Genomic DNA, 20177 nt, shown 5'->3' on the forward strand with positions numbered 1-20177 from the left:
CTCAAAGCATGGTCTGGGCAGCAGCGGAAAGGGCATCACCCCGAGCTTGGTAGAAATGCAGAATCTCCAGCTCCAGCCTAAAGCTACCAAATCAGAATCTTCATTTTAACAAGTCAACCTTGTGGCAGTGCCTGGTAGATTTGCTCAGGTGACCTGCTGCAGAACCTGTGGGTGACAGTAATTGTCTCACCTTGGGCTTTTTTTTTATTTTTTTTATTTTGAGCACCTGTTAGCGTGCCTGGCATTATGACTAGTTCTTTCACATGCATGAGCCCATTTAATCCTCAGAATCGCCCTCTAAAGGAAATACTATTAGAGGCTCAGAAAAGTTGTCACCAGGCCTGCCAAAGATGTCAGTAAAAGACAGTTTCTGGCGTCTGTGTTTCCTAAGCCTTATTCAGGAAAATTGAGGCCCAGATTGTAATGGTGTGACCTGGCCAAGTACGGAGCTTCCAGTTGCTCCAGCTTCTATCTTGGGCGCACCCTGTGCTTCCCAGCCAAGCCCAGGTGCCTGGTGAAAGGATTGCAGAGGCAGTATTTCCCAGGCAGTGGGAGCTCAGCCCCCAGCCCCTGGCCATTCACGGTCCAGTTGTGGCTTGGTATGAAGGGCCTCAGGGAGAAGTCACCTCCGACAGACATTGGCCCCACATGTCACCTGCAGTCTGGCTTCCTGAAGCATCTATTACGAAAGAAGTTCAGGGCCTAGCTAAACACATTTCTCAGGAGTTGCCTACACCAAAATAGGCTGTGTGTGTGTGTGTGTGTGTGTGTGTGTAGCTTCAAATTTTTTGAATTAAATCATTTGGAAGACTAGATATTTATTAGAAACTAGTTCTGATCTTCCAATTCTGAAGCCTTTAGGATATGCTGTTTTCTTGAATTCTGAGGGAGGAAATAAAATCAACGATAAGAAACGAGCAAATGATTAAATTAACGGTGATTTAAATGATTGAATCATTAAATGATATTTCTATCTTCCTGCCTACATTCCCCTTGTCTTTTTTTTTTTTTTTTAAACTTTTATTTTTTTTTATTTTATTTTTTCCCCCCAAAGCCCCAGAAGATAGTTGTATGTCATAGCTGCACATCCTTCTAGTTGCTGTATGTGGGATGCGGCCTCAGCATGGCCAGAGAAGCGGTGCGTCGGTGCACGCCGGGGATCCGAACCCGGGCCGCCAGCATCGGAGCCCACGCACTTAACCGCTAAGCCACAGGGCCGGCCCCTCCCCTTGTCTTCTTAGATGTTTAGGAATGAGTCTGTGTTTGTCACACCCAATGCACCTCTGAAAATAATGACTTATTACCCTGGGTAGTAAACTCACAACTTGAAAATGGCAGGATTCCAAATTTTCCCGCAATGTGTTTTTAAAAATCAGGGCCAAATTTCAACTCCCTGCCCACTGCCATTTGGTGGTATTTTTGTTTCTCTGTAGGTATCATCATACTTTCTTTTTCTTTACCACTGACATTGGCTTCTTTCATATGAATGCATGATATATTAAATACATATGCATTTACAATACTGTTTTGATTTGTTTGTAAATTGTTTCTCTTAAAGGGCCTATCTGGGGAAATGAGTAATTTCTCATATCCTGTTCTTGCAGGAAGAATTTTAAATCGTTTCTCCAAAGACATTGGGCATATGGATGACTTGCTGCCCTTCACCTGTCTAGATTTCATCCAGGTAACGTAACAGTAATGTCAAGTTCTCAAAGGGAAAACCAAAGTTCCTGTTTTTTCAAGGCCCTTTCATGGCGGCTAAAGGTGGGCCTTTCAGCCTGCCTGTGTGTCATGTTATCTTAGTCAAAGGCCATGTTTGTAAAAGAAAGGTGTGGTTATGATTTGGAGGCTAAGTTAACATGAGTAATACCTCGTGTGTAGGAGTGGCTACACAGTCATGTCAAGGTTGGTTCGAAGCAGCTACATGCTTGGTAAGTGGCTCTCCATCTGCCTTCCAGGTATCTGGCATGGATTTCACTTGACTCTGAGCACATTTCATAATATAGAAACAATCACCTCTCACGGAAAGATAGCCTAGATTAACTAAATTATGCATTGTATTACCACAAAGGACAAATATTTACCGCACCGTTTTTTTGGGATAAAACCAGGTGTGGTTACGTACAAAGAAAAGATTAGTAATAATAAGGTGAAAATAATACTTTGTTAACAAGGACAATAGAGAGCAGTTACTGCAGATACAAAGCCTTGAAAGGCAAGTAGGTTTAAGCCAATAATTTGAGTGCAGGATCAAAGTCATCTCAGAAAATGCCTTTTTTGTTTGTCTGGGCAGCTTTTCTTTTCACACGTTGATTGCTCCAAGTCTTAAGGTGTCTTTTTTTTTTTTTTTTTTTTAAACCAACAATCCCACAGAAATACCTTCTCTAAATCATTTATTTTGTCTGTGAACTTGAGGTTCTAAAGAATAATGTTGGGCGATCTCATCTCTCATCTCCTCATTCAGTATTGTTGCTCATGTGGGATGTTTTTTCTGTTATTTAATTCTGTCTACTTTTCAGTGGTTCAGGCTGGGGGACTTCTTCATTTCCAAGTGTTTATTTTGGAAATGAAATGCATTTATCAAAAGCTGCACATGCGCTAAAATTGCTGCTGCTGTTGCTAACACTTCACGACCCTTTTTCACTTTCCCTAAGTGCCACTGTACAGCAGTCTAATCATGAACTCATTTTAAGGCTAGGAAGTTAGCAGTGCTACAGTTGGGGTATGCAATTAGGGCTTGATCCCGATGGCCCGCCCCCCTCTTTTCCTTCTTTTTCTTTCCATGCTCAAATGCTCTTCAAGTCAAAACTTAGGATCTCTTCTGGAGCCACTGTTATAAAAGGAGCCAGAATTATTTAATTTGGAAAATTAGCTGTATCAGAAAAATCAGTAATAGGCCTGAAATGGTTACAGTCGTTCCTGTTAGTCACACAGACGTGCAGCGCAATGAATATCTGACCGCACTCAGCGTAGCCCATCGGCAGAGGCATCTGTCTACCGACGTAAAGCAGGCTGCGACTCAGAGGCAGAGCACTGTTACTGCAAACAAAGTTGTCTGATTTTTTTTCCCTCTTCTGCAAGCTTATTTTGTAAATGTCTCCTACTGGGTTTAGCTGTACAATTTATCCCCCCAAAGCAATCTTTCACCAAAAACAGTTCTGATGCAATTGTTAATTACTTTGTGAAGATTTTTATGGAAGGTTCTGTTGCTTTGCAGCTGCAAGCTAGGCTAAGTTGGGTTTCCAAAGCTGGCTGGCCTGTGCTTACCACATAGTTAGCCCTCATCATTAGAATCCTTCACACATTTTTGTAAGACATATGGAGGGACGGGGTAGATGTTACCTGATTTCAGTATAAAACATTTTTAGCAGCATGAGGAGAGAAAATTCTAGTCTTGCTGTACTTCTCATTAACCCAAGAGATAAGGGTCTTTTTATTATCCACTCACTCAATCGTGGTGAAACTCATCATTGTTGAATACCAGTAGCCCCAATTAGCTCATTTCTTGAATCTAATAGCAAAAGTAAATCTCGATGTTATTATCTCCAAGAAAGGAGTTTTGTATAAAGGATAACTCAGTTATCAATTATGATAAAATCGATTGTCACTTGTTTTGTTTGTGGGTGTCTTTAATAAGCCTTCCTATAATCCCTTCAGGAAGAAATATTTTTTCCTTTTAAAAGCAGTATTAGCAAAATAGAAAAGCTCTGATCCTGGCCATTATTGGTGATTCTTTGAGGGACATTTCCCAACATCCATTGTTTAAATGGTTGTCAGGAGGAATCAAGTGAAACTTCCTAAACAATGCAGTAACCGGTTCATCTGACCGTGTGTGCAGAGGCCTTTCTCCGGAGGATTTGCATTCGATGCGTGGGCTTTTCGCTGAGGTATCATTGGGGATCATTTTAAAGTATTTGGGCCTGTTGCTGTATTAGCAAGCAAAGATTTTTATTAAATCCACAAAAATGAATTTAACCTGCCCTCAAATAAAGGCCAACAAAAATCAAAATGTAAATTTTTTTTTTTTTTTTTTTAAGTTGGATAGGGCTCTGTAAGGATGAAAACAACCCGGTGGTGTTCTGGGACTCTTAATGGAATCATGTAAACTTAAAATAAACACTATGATGGTAAGCATATAGAATGAAAACTAATTTTCCAAATCAAATACATTATATTCAATTCATTTTCCCCAATCAACCAAATGTTTAAAACCTGTTAGTTATAACAGCAATCTTCTGGAAATTAATTAGAAGCCTATTAGCTCTGCTAGCTGAGCCGAATGAAGAGGGTTGCTCCTTACATTTTTAAATAGGCTCCAGAATTAAAGCAAAGCAAGGTCAAAATGACAATCAGCTTGACTCACCTTATGACTTTGCTTAAGTAGTTGATCTACTTTTGGGGCTTTTTTGGCCGGGGGCTATTTTAAAGGAAATTTTATCTACTTTGACTCTATCTTCTAATAAATTTTAAAAAATGAAGTACTAGGCAGGTAAATCATACAGGTATCATGAATATTGTCTGTATAAACAATAGCACCCTCTCAGTTACATGGGAATCTGAGATGGAAATGACTTTCAGGCCCCTGGTCTAGCTCATGAACTTTTCTAAAGAGTTCTCTTAGCCCCTTTCAGAATTGAGATAGTAGAAAATTTCCTGTCTGCCTTTGTTTTCAGTGTTGTTAACAAAACCTGCTGCTGAATCAGGAGGCACTCTGTTTTAAGTGTCTCCCATCAGATTCTTTGGGTAAGGATCTTCATGACTCTTAGCAGCTCCTCCTATGCTCAGAGAAGCTCACAGAACGTGAGTCCTTCTAAACCTAACAGCTGAGTTTAATTGAAAGAGTTTTAAAAAGGACTGGGAATTTCCTTGTCAAGAAATGACCCTTGGTGTTATCTCGCAGAGGCTGGGGTCCTTGCTGATCTACATATCATCTGGTTTTCTTGAGCTGGAGAGACCTTGGTAGGGTTTATGTAACAAATAGAACGCAAACCGAAACCGAAGCTGAGATCTCTTTATGAATAGAGAGTTAAGCTTTCCACTTGTCAGAATATTCAAACAAAGACTGTCTGTTGAATGTTTTTTTCTTACTAAAGATTTGCATATGATCATGCTTTTCTGGAGAATTAAAATCGAATAGATAAAGAAATAATGTAATTACATTTATCCATGTGAACTTTTTAATCCAGAGTATGCATGCTTGATTACTTTTTCTGTAAGACAATGATAGTTTTGTTGGTTTCGTAAGAAAGAGTTCAGAAATGTGGATCATTGGGTTAGAACTTAATAGTGTTTCCCATTGAGTCTGATGCTGAGGAAGTGAGAGACCTAAGAACAGACCCTCCATTTGTGCCATAATGGCTGGAGTTGGTATACTCTGTAGAAGGAAGTCAGAAATCAGGGACAGATTTTGTTACTCCTCTGACTAAATGACTAAGGTCAGAAAATTCTGTTTAAAATGTGAGCAAATTTCCTGGCCAGATAGAGATTATCTACCTAACTTTGTCCCTTGGACTTTTCAACAAAAGATTTGTATTTGTGTGAACATTTGTGGGTTTTTTGTTTTGTTTGTTTTGGATAGTTAGCTATTCGTATCTATGCTAATGGGAAGCAGTGACACAGCTAATTTTGAAAATATGTCATTTACTGTTGTCCTACTAGAGTGAGAAATCAACAGGAACAGAGGGGCTCATGTGTGGGATTTTGGAACCTGAATTGACACAGGTGTGGAACAGTAATGAATAAAGATCAATTTTTGACTGACGAGGCATTTTGGAAGGGTAGGCCAGAAATGAGGGAAGTTTTTGAATATATCATAGGAAAGAAATAATTTATCCAATATAAAATAACAAACAGTCTGCAGGTTCCCTTGGGGTTGCCCTGGGCTTATCAGATAAGTCAGCCAATGGCTGGCAGTGCACGTCTGGCTTATCAAAGTGTTGTTGAAACACGTTTGCTTTTTCAGAAATCATAACAGCTTTGATTAGTAACAATACATTTAAAACCAAGTCATCTATCAAGCTAGAACATAGTTCTACACACATTAAAACTAAATATCTTTTTGAAAATAGGGATTGAAATACAAATAGTATAAAGACCTTCATCTAGACCTCAGACATGAGAAATCAGCGAGGGGGGAATTATTTGAATAGGACCTTGGCCGTGAAAACATAATGTATTTGGGTAAACAAACAAAAACATAGTAATTAAAATTTACGTTTTTAAGTGTTTGACTTCCTAATACTGTAGCACAAATATCGGCAGCATGATTCTAGTCTTTTATTTTCTTAAAACAAAGATGGATTTAATTAATAAAGGTACCAGAGATATGGAATATTTGTAATGTTTTAATAATATTTTAAATTTAAATTTTTATTAATGATTAAAAATAATTTTTAATGATTAGTAATTTTTATAATACTGATATATTTGTAATATTTGATAGGCAGATAGGTTGTTTTATGAATGTATTTGCAACAAGATATATAATGGAAAATCTTGGAGTTTCTGCCAAAAGGAAACCATTATTTCTATTATATCTGTGATGTGTGGATTTGTAATTCTTTTGATATTTTTCATTCCTGTAATGTCTTCCTTTTTGTTTTTTCCACCGGTCTTTTATTGAGCTCCTACTATGTGCTGGGGATGAAAAAAGTGGAGGCTTTATTTTCATTTATCCGACAAGCATTTATTGAGTGTGTCTTGAGTGCTAGACACCATGTTGGGCTTGGGGATCTGGAGCTGAGTGAAATTTAATTCCCGTCTTCCATGAGACACAGGGTCCTGGGAGAGACAGTCAGCGATTACAATGCTGTGTGATAAGAGTTACAATAGGAGGAATACTGTATAGGAGAATGGATAAGGCTTTAGCATGAGACAGATCTGATTTCCAATCCCAGCTCTGCCATGTTTAGTTCAATTATCTTGAGGAAGTTATGGTTCCTCCAGGTGGAGGCTTATAGGTAGTTGGAAGTATGAGTCTGGTGTTAAAGAGCCAGACCTGGGATGAGTGTAGAGCCTGCATATTCTTCACTGAGCAGGTAGTAGTAGATTCTGTGAAGGTGGCTAAAATTGCCCAGAGAGAGTGAGACATTTTTAGGGGCTAAGATCAGAACCTTATGGAAGCTTTGCTATTGGAAGAGAAAGCAGAGAGAGAAGCCAAGCAGAGGAGACACAGAATAAACAGCAAGGAAGAGAGGAGGAAAATTGGAATTGAGTTAAACCAAAGTAGGACAGGCGTGTTAAATGCAAAGGAGAGGGGAAGTGGGAAGTTGTCAGTTGGATTTAGTGAGTAGGAGGTGTCTGGTGACCAGCCGGAGCAGGGTTAGGATGGAAGGAGGCCAGTTTGCAAAGGATGAAAAGCCAAGAGGAATGGAGGAAGTTGAGATGAGGGCAGGCTGCTCTTGGAAGGAGTTTGACTGAAAGAGGAGCGGCCCATCTGGAATGCAGGGTCTGGGGAGGTGTCCATGGGTTGCTTCGGCTGTTTAGTTTACATGTGGGGTGTGGGTGGTATATCCCTTCTCCCTCCTTCCTATCAATAAACAGGGATTACGGTTGAGGTCCTGAGGCACAGCGATGAGTAAGGTATGAAGCCTCCCCTCGTGGATCTCCTCCAGCTGCCTAAGAGAGAGACACATCCAGAAATTCATCCTTTGCTGTTTGGAATGCTAATTTTGCTGAGTGCCACAGAGGAAGTCCTGGAAGGTGAACTGGGTGTGGGGGCTAGAGGCAATTAGGGAGCATGGTCCAGGAGGCGGGGCCGAGTTTCTAGGCAGTGACCTCTGATCCGAGATGAGAGGAAAAGGCCACTGTGCCTGGTGAGGCAGGAAGTGCTGCCAGAATCCGAGTTTCCACTTGGGAGCCACTCTTTTCTCTCTGTCGTCAGCTGGGGGTGGGGTCAGGAAGGGGAGGAGCTCGAAAAGAGTTGTTTAGTTTTGTTTTAAAGGATATAGTTAGTGCCAAGTGTGTTCAAAGTCAGTTTCGCTAATTCTGTTCATCCTTGGTATATTTGAGAAACCTTAAAATATACTTGATTATTTTAATTTTTGTCACTTCTGAAGTGTTTATTCTGTATACTTTCCCTCAGCTGATTCCTCATTCCCTTAAATTAGATCTCGGATAATTTATTTAACATTTTGTAATTATAAGAAAGGCCTGTCTTTTATTATTTGTTTCTTCTGTCTTGGCCTTGTGAGTACCATGGATCATAGGTTAACCTGTCCATGATCCTCTGAGAGCAGCAGATGCCTTTGTTCTTTGCTTTCACATGCCAGTATATTAGCTTATTTTGGAACTTAAGTATATTTTCGTCTCTGAACTGGAGACTCTAATATGTCCTAGAAGGTGAGACTCTAAGGGATCGTCAGATTCTGGCTTCCTCCGAGAGTGGCCATGGAGCAGTCCCCTAACACTAGAGCAGGGGCTCACAGTCCTTTCTCACAATGCAACATTACCTTAGAATATATATCTAAACAGATTTGTTTTGCTTTACTTGCCAGTGATTTGTGTTAGAGGAGCCCAGGCCTAGAGAGTCAAATTCAAATTTCCTAGCCCTTAAATCTAATCTCTACAACTCCTGGAAGATAACTTTACATGCCCACTAGATGGACTGTTGATGTGCTCGTGTGTGTGTGTGTGTGTGTGTTCGCACACCTTTAGCCCATTCTCACATGTACCCTCTTAATTCTTCAGCCTTTAAGGATCAGCAGAAGCCTCTCTTCCCCATCAGTGAAGCTTTCCTTGAGCACTCTATTCTGCAGCAAAACAATCTCCATGCCCTACAGAAAACCAGGGATCCTATGACAACGGGCCGTATGCTGTGCTGAGCATATTTCATTTAAGTCTCACAGCCAGCCAGTCAGCATGTATTGAGCACTTCTTATGGGCCGGGCACCTTGCTGGCTTGGTGTGTAGAGCAGTGAACCAGGTATTGGCTTCCAGGAATTTGCATTCCAGTGCATGAGACAGAGAGTAGTAAGATAATTCCAGTCAACTGCTAGTGCATTAAGGAAAAGAAGGTGTTTGCGGGTGACTTCGGGGACCGCTTGAAACATGGTGGTCAAGGAAGTGGTGACACTTGAGTTTGAAAAATAAGAAGCCATGCAGAAGGATCTGGGGGCTGGTGAGTAGGGGAGCATTCTGAGGAGGAGGAACAGTTGCAGAAGCTCAAGATGGGAACAAGGTGGCATGTTCCCAGGGAGAGAGAACGCCAAGGGTGAACAGAGCGGAGACAGGAGGAAGAGGGGGCTTGAGACGGAGGCAGGTCTGGACCACGTAGGCTTCCCAGACCCAGGTTAAGGGGTTTGGGTTCTCTTCTGGATGCAATGGGAAACCACTGGAACATTTTAAACAGAAGAAGGACATCATGCTCACATTTTAGGTTGGGGAAAAAAAACTATATTTGACATTTCCCATAAGTTTTTAAAAAAGTTTTCAATGTTTTAAATCATCAAAATATGCATAATCCGTTAAAGACAGGGCTCTGGGGCTGTATTCTGTGGTATCTCCTCAGCCACTGCACAGCTTCTTACACCCAGGCAGATGAATAGTTAGCATTTCAGTCATCGAGGTCATGCAAACTGTATGGAGTCAGTCCGCAGACAGGAAAATGGTTCTGTGCAGTTAGGATGGGCGTCTGATCCTTCTAACAAGCTACCCTTTTAGCGCAGTGGCTCTCAACACCACGTTACACCTACCTGAGTCAATATGAAAAAATAAGGCTGATGTAGGGTTTTTTCACACAGCTGAATTTACTCAGTGTTTCTGTTTGAATGTCTTGATTTTCTAAATACAGTGGAGAGGCTCTTACCTGGGAGTTTGGAGTCAGCACATAGGGTGAAGTCTTTTGTAGTCCAAATTACCCATAAATAACAGTAATCCTAGCTAACATTTAGTGACTGCTTCCTGGGTGCCAAGCCTCATTTTAAATCCTTTATTTGTATAATCTCTCGTTTCATTTTCCTGGCAACACCACGTGGTACATAGAGTTGCTGTGCTGTTTTCACAGATGTGGGAAATGAGGCCCAGAGAAGTTACGTAATTTGTCCAGGATCACACAGCTAGTAAGTGATCAGTTGGAGATTTTTATTTTTACATACATTCTGAGTCATACTCATTATGCCTGTAAGGGAAAAGCAAACTGCCCCTTCCCGTGTTTTGATCACACCAGAGTATTCTCGTTGAGGGAGGGCCCAGGCGGAATCTGTAATAATCATTAAATTATTTGTCATCTGGTGCCTGCACCTCCTCCCTAGCAAAAGTCATAGAAGTGCTCATATGATATGACCCCGGGGTATTTGAAATACAAACTTTTTTGAAGTTGTGGTACTAGCCCCTTTTTCCCCCTCTGTCTTTAGAACTAAAGGTGAACAAACCACTTTTCTCTTCCAAAAATGCTTTTGGAAATTTTTGCTGGTTGTAAAATCCAGTCAAAGAACTACTAATTTCAGGAACTTTCTTCCTTGGCTTTGTGATAAGCCTGATCTCAAACCCGAGTGCTAGAGAAATTGTGACTATTTTTTATTTATGAGCATATTTACACACATTTTGATGCACATTTGTTGGGTTGTGACATATATAACTCTGTAGTAATGCTGTGTAAACAAGGAAGAAGAATTGGCTGTGACGAAAGCAAATTTCTTGAGGTTTTGTTTACAAATAAAAGCTTAACTTTACATTAAAACTTTGTGAGCAAGTGACTCTACGTTGTACTAATACTAGTAAATGGAAATGCATTTCTTGTAGAAAATGGCAAAAGTATAATAAAGTTAAAAGTTAACTTGTTAAATTTAAATAGAAATAATGTATAAACTGCATATAATCTATCATTTTATGAAAAAAAACCACTTTATGGTTTAATTAAACCGAATGTCCAAGTAGCAGTTTAAATTTTGAGTACTCTGAGAAACTAGCAGTAAAGGATCTAAACTCCCAATCCCAAGATTTTGTATTGTAGGCAGTAACATTCTTTTCTGTGAAGATAGGAGTTCTGATGTATTTGATTTCAGACAACAGAGCTTGTCAATGCTTTGTTATATGTATATGTGTGTTTGCATGTATAGACACAAATACAGAGACATACACTCTCAAGGAGCATTTGCATTGTGGATATGTCACCCTTTCAAATCAAGTGGCTTGATGCACATCTTAAACTGTAAAGCTAGGAAAATAATGTTTGTGGCTGGAACATAGGGTTTATGTGGCTTTAGGTGAATCAGGGTCTACATTTTAGACCACCTTTGAAATTCATCTAAGGAATTCATATTTGAACCTATAGACAATTGGCCCCATCCAAGGTCTTTGGACCTCACGGTGGCTGCTCACCGTGTAATTTAAAGGGAAAACAAGTATATGTGTTTGTGTCTCTCTCTCATCTTTGAAGATGTTATTGTTCCCAATTGGTGGACTTTACTGAAAATCAGCAAGACGGATAATCTGGTTTGTGTCACACACACATGATGGTTGCCCCTGAATTGTGCCCATAGCTGCTTCCTGAAAATGATCTGGATGTTTTCAGATTTCTCTCGCCTATTTGTGGTCCCCTGAAAAAGTCTTTGTAGCAGAGGACTTCTCCTCCTTCCTTGCTGGTTCAACCCAGCGTTTGTACCAGCAGCTCAAGATGGATAGCAAGCCACCTTGTTCCATACTGGGATTCAACAAGGCTGCCCTGGGCTTTTGACTGTGCTTTCCCATTTCAGTTTAGTGTATGGCAATGCTGAGGTCCCCAGGTTTATTGGAAACTTGACAGTGATTCACGATCTGATTCATTCTATGAGGCTTTCTGTTTTTAGGAGAATTATAAATGAAGCTAGTGAAACCAGTGGCATCACTAATATAACTTTATACATATTTGAGTGAAGCTGAAAGTTAAGACATTAACTCCAAACTTGTCCTTGAACCTCCAGAGGTAAATAAATGTTAGCCTTTACTTGTTTCTTAATTCCCTTCCTATTAAGTGCTCTAGATAGGATGTCAGAATCAGCAGCCTCTGGTTGTTTAATCCATTCCTTCATTTTTACCTCCTGCATTACATGGTCCTCTCCATTCCCTCTGTAAAATGTGCTTCTTGGTGGCAGCCTCTGGTGTGCCCACACTCTCTGCTCCAAACTTTAGCCATGTCATCTTTCCCTAGAGTCAGTTGTGATTCTTCCTAAGCTAGTTTGTGCTACTTGCCGTTGTAAGTTCATAATGACAAAACTTATCATCTGAACTGGGAAAATAGGAATGTCAAAGGGAAGAGTTGTTTGTTTGGCAAGTTGAATGCTTTGGAAAGACTTAAATAAAGGCTTCACTACAGCAAAAGAAAACACAGCTAACTAAGGAAGTGTAGATGAGATAATAACAAATGAGTCTGGTGGGGAAGGAATTGGAAAAACAGAGGAGGATTCTGTGCTCAGAGCTTCCCGAGTGTCTTATAAGTCATAGATGATGCATTACGGGTATGATTTATACAAAAAAGACCATGAGAAGCTCCAACACCAGACCTTGTACATACTTTTAAATTAAAGCAAAACTTTAAGATTTTTATTATTTATTTCTGAGCTGGCCAACTATTAGTTCAGATTATAACAGCTAGGAGGGTTTCTTCTGTAACCCTGTCTGCGGAAGTGGAGGACGACTTCCCAGTGATTGCTGAACCTCGTGTAGGGGAGGAGGAAGCACAAACAGCTGGAAGCCCAGGAGAGCGTAGGGTGTTTGCAGGGACACCGTAGTGTAGAACAGCTGGACCCTGAAGTTTGAGATCAAGCATCAGAGGAGATAAAGATGGATAGGCACAGAGGAGGCAGATGATGGGGAGACTTGTGTCTCAAGCACAGGAGTTTGGGTTTGGAGTGTGGGTAGAGGGCTACCAAGAGGAAGAATAGACCACCAGAAGGATGGGGTTTTGCCAACATAGGGAAGACAAGAAGAGACATTGGTTTGCCTAAGTTTCTATTTGGGGCGTCCAAGTAGTGATGCCAAGTGTGGCTAATGAAAACCCATGATTCCGAATAGTGGGTCCCCACTGCAGGATAGTTCATGCCCTCATGTGATGTCATTCATAAAGCCATATCCCAACAGAGGGGCAATTGCGTGTTTGTACACCATCATGGATGTTTTTTTATGCCAACTCTCATAGCTATGAGATAGGTTGCCTGTCCAGTCAGATGATAGTTGCTGGCCACATTGGAGCTGTTCATAATTCCAAAGGAAGAAGGAAGGCAGCATAAAAAAACTAATTTATGTAGTCTATTTAATGCAGTTCTACCTGAGGATGTAAGAACCCTGAAAGTGGTTTTTGCCAGTGCTCTTGGTTCTCTAGGAAAAGCTTCGTGTTTTAATGATGTGGGTTGAATGTGCTCCTGTAAATACGATTGTGTGTTAACGGATATCATTTATAATGGAAATAGCTTTCAAGTATCGTGGAGTGGTAGAGAGGGAGAGCCCTGCAGTCTCCCTTTCTAAGTTTGAATCCTAGCTCTACGTCTTACTGTCTCTGTCCTCAAAGAGCCCCACATTCCTTATCTGTAAAATAGAGAAAATAGGAACAACTTCATAAGAGTTGTTAGGATAGAATGAAGTCATTTTAATGAAATTCTTAGCAAAACATCTAAGTACGTGTTAAGCACTAAATAGTGGGTAGTTATTTTTAAAACACTACATATATTTTTGAGTAGGAGAAATAGTCTGATAATGGCATTAAGTTGCATGAAAGTAATTGTCACACATAGTTTTCAGGTCCATAAATATCACCATGTAAAGTTTGTATCACAGAGATTCATTGTTATCCTTGAAGATTTTAATGGATATTTTCCAATGTAGACTCAGAATCAAAATAGACCATTGAGCACTAAATATTTCATGTTATTGTGACTTCCATATAATTTCTGAAGCCTTCAAGGTCCCAGATAATATTGCGTTAAGGAGTCTCAATTATGTAGAATTCTTGCCATTAAAATCATCACTTCCAAGATGTCTTCCTACTGACAAAACAAGTGAAAATGAATGTAAGATGCAGAAGTTGGATTTAGGCATTTTTTTTTTTTTAACGTTTGAGACTGCTTGAGCAAGTGAACTTGCACACAGCTGCCCTCAGCAAAATGCTGTAATTTATTGAAGAAAACTGAATTGCAAAACCTTTCTTCCCCACACACCCCCCATCAAAAAAAAAAATCAACAGCTTGACTGAGCTTAAATAACTGACTTTTCATATCCTTTCATGGAACACAAAGGGCTAATCCTGAGCCTACTTGAGCCACCAATGCAGGCCGTGGTGGGGACCACCATGGAACGTGTCATTCCCTCCTCACCACACACAAAACACATTGACTGCAGCTTTATGAAGTGAAAATGCCCAAGAAAAAGAAAATGTGAAGGAGGTGTCCTTAGTCATTTCTTTCCAGAGAGGGAGTGCGAAAGAAAGAGCTGCTGCATCTGGGTATTGAGAACAAAACAATCCTAAGACTTGGGTATAATAGGGCGGGTCACTTGCTTTTATAGAAGCAAAAGAGTGGAACTGCCTTTACTTGTCTCAGTACCACTGGCCCTTGCATTTCATTGTGTAGAGATGTCAGGGAAAGTGTGTAGAAAGCATTCCAGCCTCTTTCAGTGAACAATGACTTTGTCATTTTGAGATTTCTATGGTGTGTTGACCCCTTCCCCCACACCCTCCCTCAAATCCCTCTTGGACAAAAGAGACTGTTAGTTAGGCTGCCTTGCCCTCATTTGAAAGATTTCTGTTTTACCGACTCTTTAAAAGTAAACTCCTCCATTTTAACTGAAACACAATGTTTTCATGCTTTTAAAATCAACAAAAGCGTTTTAGGGCATTTGCAAGGATGGAATATTCGGTGAAAATGCCAGTCCCAGAGATAACGATTCATGCAAACTGCCAAGTTAAAGTGGGTTTCCTTGTCATTGGAAGGGAGAATTGATGATATGGGTTACTGGAAATATTTACAAGCACTTGACCCTCAGGTTTCTGAGATCAGGGTGATAGGATTCACGCAAGCCCACTCATACGATTCCTTTACCTTTCTTTTTTCTAATGAAAGATGAGATGGTTGGGCTTTTTCCAGCGTGATAGTTAGCACACTTAGAAAGCAGCAGCGTCAACATCAGCATGGTGACAGTTAATCACCGGGGACCCTCCCAGGCTGGCAACCAGTGTTCCAATTTGTCTGTCCCAGCATGTGTGCTCCAATGATAATGTTTGTAGTTTAACAAGAGGCTAATTAAGACCTAAAGGAAACAAAAAATAAGAATCTCATTTTTATCAAGCCTGGTGGTATTGTGCAGAGCATAGACCTTTACTTTATGGCGTTACTGAATGATGTCCATTGCAGAGCAATAGTGACCACTCACGGGGCTCTCTCTCCTTGCCATCTTTCATCTTTAGGAATGATAAAATAGACAGCTGTTGCTAGAGAGAGGAAAATGGCTAAATATTTACTTACATTGAGGACCTCTAGAGTCTCCATATGCTGTTCTTGATTACATTCTTTCAATTCTACCCACCTAATGAGTTTTCTTGATAAGATGATGATGAAAGGGTTGGGCTGGAGAACTTGCTTGAGTTTTAATAAAATCTTTCACTTGCTATTTTCTGTGTGGATGTATCTCTTAAATCTGATGAGGAACATGATTAATTATAATCTATACTGTCTTGTGGTTGTCTTCTGCTCGTGAGTTTCATGACTCACGTGTTTCTTGCAGCCTTTTCTCTGGGTTTGTTGACTTGGTGTTCTCTGATTGTCATCTGCATTGAGTCGTGAAGCAGTCAGCTCTAGCATCGAAGCTCAGGGCCAGCACCCCATGGGAGATATGTCAGAGGTGGCTCAGGAGCCATGTTTTGTCTGAGGCACACAGGTGGGTTACCATCAGCCCTCATGTGTTCCTCCACGCTTCCCTATGCCCAGTGCACCCAAGGAAATCACCATGTGACGTTATGGCTGTACTTGACACATTGCCAACACCCGGCCGAGCATGACCTAAGGAATGGAAATGAAATTCTGGTGTCATATCTTTTTTTTAACCTATTGATATTTTTAATGAGGTACTGTTTACATACAGTATAATCATTTTTTCTTTTAGTTTGATGAGTTTTGGTAATTGTGTACATTCCTGTGACTACCACCCAAAACAAGATGTAGAACATCCCCATCACCTCAAAATCTCTTGCCCCTTTGCAGTCAAATTCCACAGTCCTCTCACTTCTCCTGGATTTTTATCAACATAGATCAGTTTTCCTGTTCTTGGGCTACATATGTGTAAATGGAAGCAGTACAGTGCAGCACATGTTTTTCTGTGGCTGCCTTCTTTTGCTTAATATGTTTTCAAGATCCATCTATGTTGTTGCACGTTTTAGTGGTTCATTTCTTTTTTTTCTCTCTCTGAGTGCTTTTGCATTGTATGAAGATAGTACAATTTATCTGTTCTCTAGTTGATGGACATCTGGGTTGTTGAGAGTTTTTGGCAGTGAACCTTCTTGCACAAGTGTTCATATGGCCACAGGTTTTCATTTCTCTTGGATCACATACGTAGAAGTGGAATTGCTGAGTCATAAGGTAGGTGTATATTAACTTAAGAAAAAATTACCATTAAGTTTTTCAAAATAGTTGGCACCATTTTATACACCTACCACCAATATATGAGAGTTTCAGACATTACTAATCATCAGGGAAATGCAAATCAAAACGACAATGGGATACCACCTCACACCTGTCAGAATGGCTATTATGAAAAAGACAGGAGATAACAAGTATCTGCGAGGATATGGAGAAAAGGGATCCCTCGTGTACTGTTGGTGGGAATGTAAATTGGTGTAGCCACTCTGGAAAACAGTATGGAGGTTCCTAAAAAAATTAAAAATAGAACTACCATATGGTCCAGCAATTCCACTTCTAGGTATATGTCCAAAGAAAGTAAAAACACTAATTTGAAAAAATATATGCACCCCTGTGTTCATTGCAGCATTATTTACAGTAGCCAAGATATGGAAGCAACCTAAGTGTCCATCGGTGGATGAATGGATAAAGAAGATGTGGTATATGTATACAATGGAATATTATCCAGCCATAAAGAAGAATGAAATCTTGCCATTTGCAACAACATGGATGGACCTAAAGGCTATTGTGCTAAGTGAAATACGTCAGACAGAGAAAGACAAATGCTGTATGATTTCCCTTACATGTAGAATCTAAAAAACAAAACAAAACAGGAACCGACTTTTAGATACAGAGAACAAACTGGTGGTTACCAGCAGAGGAGGATAGGGGAGTGAGTGAAATAGGTGGAGGGGATAAGGGGTACAGATTTCCAGTCATAAAATAAATAAGTCCTGAGAGTATAATGTAAAGCATGGGGAATATAGCCAATAATATTGTAATAACTTTGTATAGTGACAGATGGTAACTAGACATAGTGTGGTGATCATTTCATAATGTATAAAAATATTGAATCACTATGTTGTAAACCTGAAACTAATATACTACTATGTGTCAATTATACTTTAATTAAAAAAAATATATGTATATATATGGGAGTTACCCAGTTGTTCCACATCTTTGCAACGTTTAATATTATCAGTCTTTTGATTTTAGCCTTTCTAGTGCATATAACTGGCCTCGTTGTGTTTTTTAATAATTTTTTTTATTATTATTTATTTATTTTTCCCCCCAAAGCCCCAGTAGATAGTTGCATGTCATAGCTGCACATCCTTCTAGTTGCTGTGTGTGGGACGCGGCCTCAGCATGGCCGGACAAGTGGTGTGTCGGTGCGCACACAGGATGCGAACCCGGGCCGCCAGCAGCGAGCGCGCGCACTTAACCACTAAGCCACGGGGCCGGCCTCCTTGTTGTGTTTTTAATTTGTATTTCCCTGATGATTAATGATATCGAGCTCTTTTTCATGCATGCTTCCAGACCATTCAGATATCTTGCTTGGTGAAATAATGGTTCAGATCTCTTGCTGGTTTTCTAAACTTAAAAAAATTCTTTTTATTGTCAGATTTATAGAGTTTATATGTGTATATATTTTAATGCTAGTTTTTTTATATGTGTTTAATACTAGTCCTTTGTGAATATTTTCTTCTAGTCGGTGGCTTGCCTGTTTATATTCTTAATAGAGAGCAAATTTTAATTTTGTTGAAGTCTAATGTTTACCTTTTTAAAATTTTTTTTCTTGTAGTTCGTGTTTTCTGCGTCCTAAGAAATCTTTGCATATATCCTTAACGTGTGTGAAGATACTTTCCTGTTGTTCTACCTTTTTAAAAATTGATGCATCTTGCATTAATTTTTGTGTATGGAATGAGGGGTTAGTGGTTGAGGTTTTCTTTTTTTTCCAGTTACTCTACCTACATTTGTTGAAAAGGCTTTTATGTGTCCAACTGACTTGGCACCTTGGTTAAAAATCATTTGTATGTGAGCAAGTCTGCATCTGTATACTTTAGTATTTTGTTCCATGTGTTTATCCTTTTAGCAGGAGTGCAGTCTTGGTTATTATATGTTTTAGTAAGACTTGAAATCCAGTAGTTTAAGTCTTCTAACTTTTGTACTTCTTTGTCCAGGTTGTTTTGATCATTCTAGATACTTTTCTGTATAAATTTTAGAAGGCTTTTAATTTGTTTTCTAATAAAAGCCTGGTGGGATTTTAATTAATATTTCCTTTTAGATGTATATCAATTTGAGGAGTCTGTGATTCTTAACAATATTGATCTTTCAATTGTGAACATGGTTTATCTCTCCACTTATTTAGGTCTTCTTTAATTTTAGAAGTGTTTTTTGGTTTTTAGTGTAGACATCTTACACTGTTTTGGTTGAATTTATTCCTGAGTATTTAATGTTTTTAAATTCTATTTATGGTATTGTTTTTAATATCATTTTCCAATTGCTTGTTGCTAGTATATAGAAATACAATTGATTTACATATATTGGCATTGTGCCATTGAACTTATGAATTTGTTTTGCATTTCTTGGCGTTGGTGTTTTTTAAAAAAATTTCTGTAGAATTTTCTACATGTACAATCATGTCAGCTGTGAATAATGACAGTTTTACTTTTTCATTTCCAATATTTATGACTTGTATTTCCTTATTGCTGTGGCTAGAGCTTTCAGTATAATTTTGAATAGAGGTGATGAGATAAGACATTCTTGTACTCTTAGGGCAACATCTTTCAATATTTTTCCATTAAGAATGATGTTAACTGCAATTTTTTGGGGTAGATATCTGATATCAGATTGAAAAAGTTTCGTTTAATTCCTAATTTGCTGGGAGTTTTTACTTTTTTTTTAATCAAGAATAGATGTTGAATTGACAGTTTTTCTACATCTCTTCAGATAATCATGTGATTATTCACCTTCACTCTTGTAATGTCGTGAATTATACTGATTGGTACTTGCAGGTTAAATTAATCTTACATTCCTGGAATACATAGAGTAAATTCTATGATGTAGCATCTTTTTTCATGTACACTGTATTCAGTTTGTTGATATTTTGTCAAGAATTTTTGTATCTATTGATAATGAGAGATAATGGTATGTATTTTGTTTTTCTTAAAATATTTTGTCAGCTTTTCATATCAGAGTCGTGCTGGCCTCATAAAAAGAAATGGGAAGTGTTTCTTCTTTGTGATGGTCAGTTTTATGTGTCAACGTGACTAGGCTACAGTCCTCAGTTAATCAATCAAATGGTAAAGTGTTGCTGTGTAGGTGTTTTGTAGATGTGATTAAAGTTCCTAAGCAGTTGACTTTAAGGAAGATTATCCTAGATAATCTGGGTGGGCCTGATTCAGTCAGTTGAAAGGCCTTAAGAGCTAAGAATTCCCTGAAGAAAAAGAAATTTTCCCTATGGATAATAGCATCAGCTCCTGCCCAAGAGTTCCAGCCCACCCTTTCTAACAGCCTGCCCTGTGGCTTTCGGGCTGGCCTAGCCAAGTTCGATTCTGAAGTATTATCCTTTTTATATTGTGAGATTCAGTTTATTGGTATGTTGTTTACTGTTCCTAAGACAGTGTGGTTTGTAATTTTTCTTTTACTGTCTTTGTCTGGTTTTTATATCTTGATAATGCTGGACTCAAAATCTCTGGAAGAATTTTTTTTCTTTTGCTGGGAAAGATTTGCTCTGAGCTGACATCTGTTGCCAATCTTCCTCTCTCTCTCTCTCTCTCTCTTTTTTTTTTTTTTTGCTTACCTCCCCAAAGTCCC

The 20177-nt window shown here is 39.2% G+C and overlaps 1 protein-coding gene across 6 annotated transcripts in view; it reads left to right on the top strand.

The window, feature by feature from the left end:
• The window catches only part of ABCC4 (ATP binding cassette subfamily C member 4 (PEL blood group)), a 274730-nt gene that overhangs the window by 173326 nt on the left and 81227 nt on the right, over positions 1-20177 (top strand). For all 6 annotated transcript variants that reach the window (XM_087435920.1, XM_087435918.1, XM_087435921.1 and 3 more), the window contains one exon: positions 1605-1684. In XM_087435920.1, the coding sequence (XP_087292046.1) occupies positions 1605-1684 (80 nt within the window). The remainder of the gene's footprint in view (positions 1-1604; positions 1685-20177) is intronic.

Source organism: Ceratotherium simum, chromosome 10, assembly GCF_057802395.1.
Source record: "Ceratotherium simum simum isolate JZ-2026a chromosome 10, ASM5780239v1, whole genome shotgun sequence".
In the NCBI taxonomy this organism is placed as follows: Eukaryota; Metazoa; Chordata; class Mammalia; order Perissodactyla; family Rhinocerotidae; genus Ceratotherium; species Ceratotherium simum.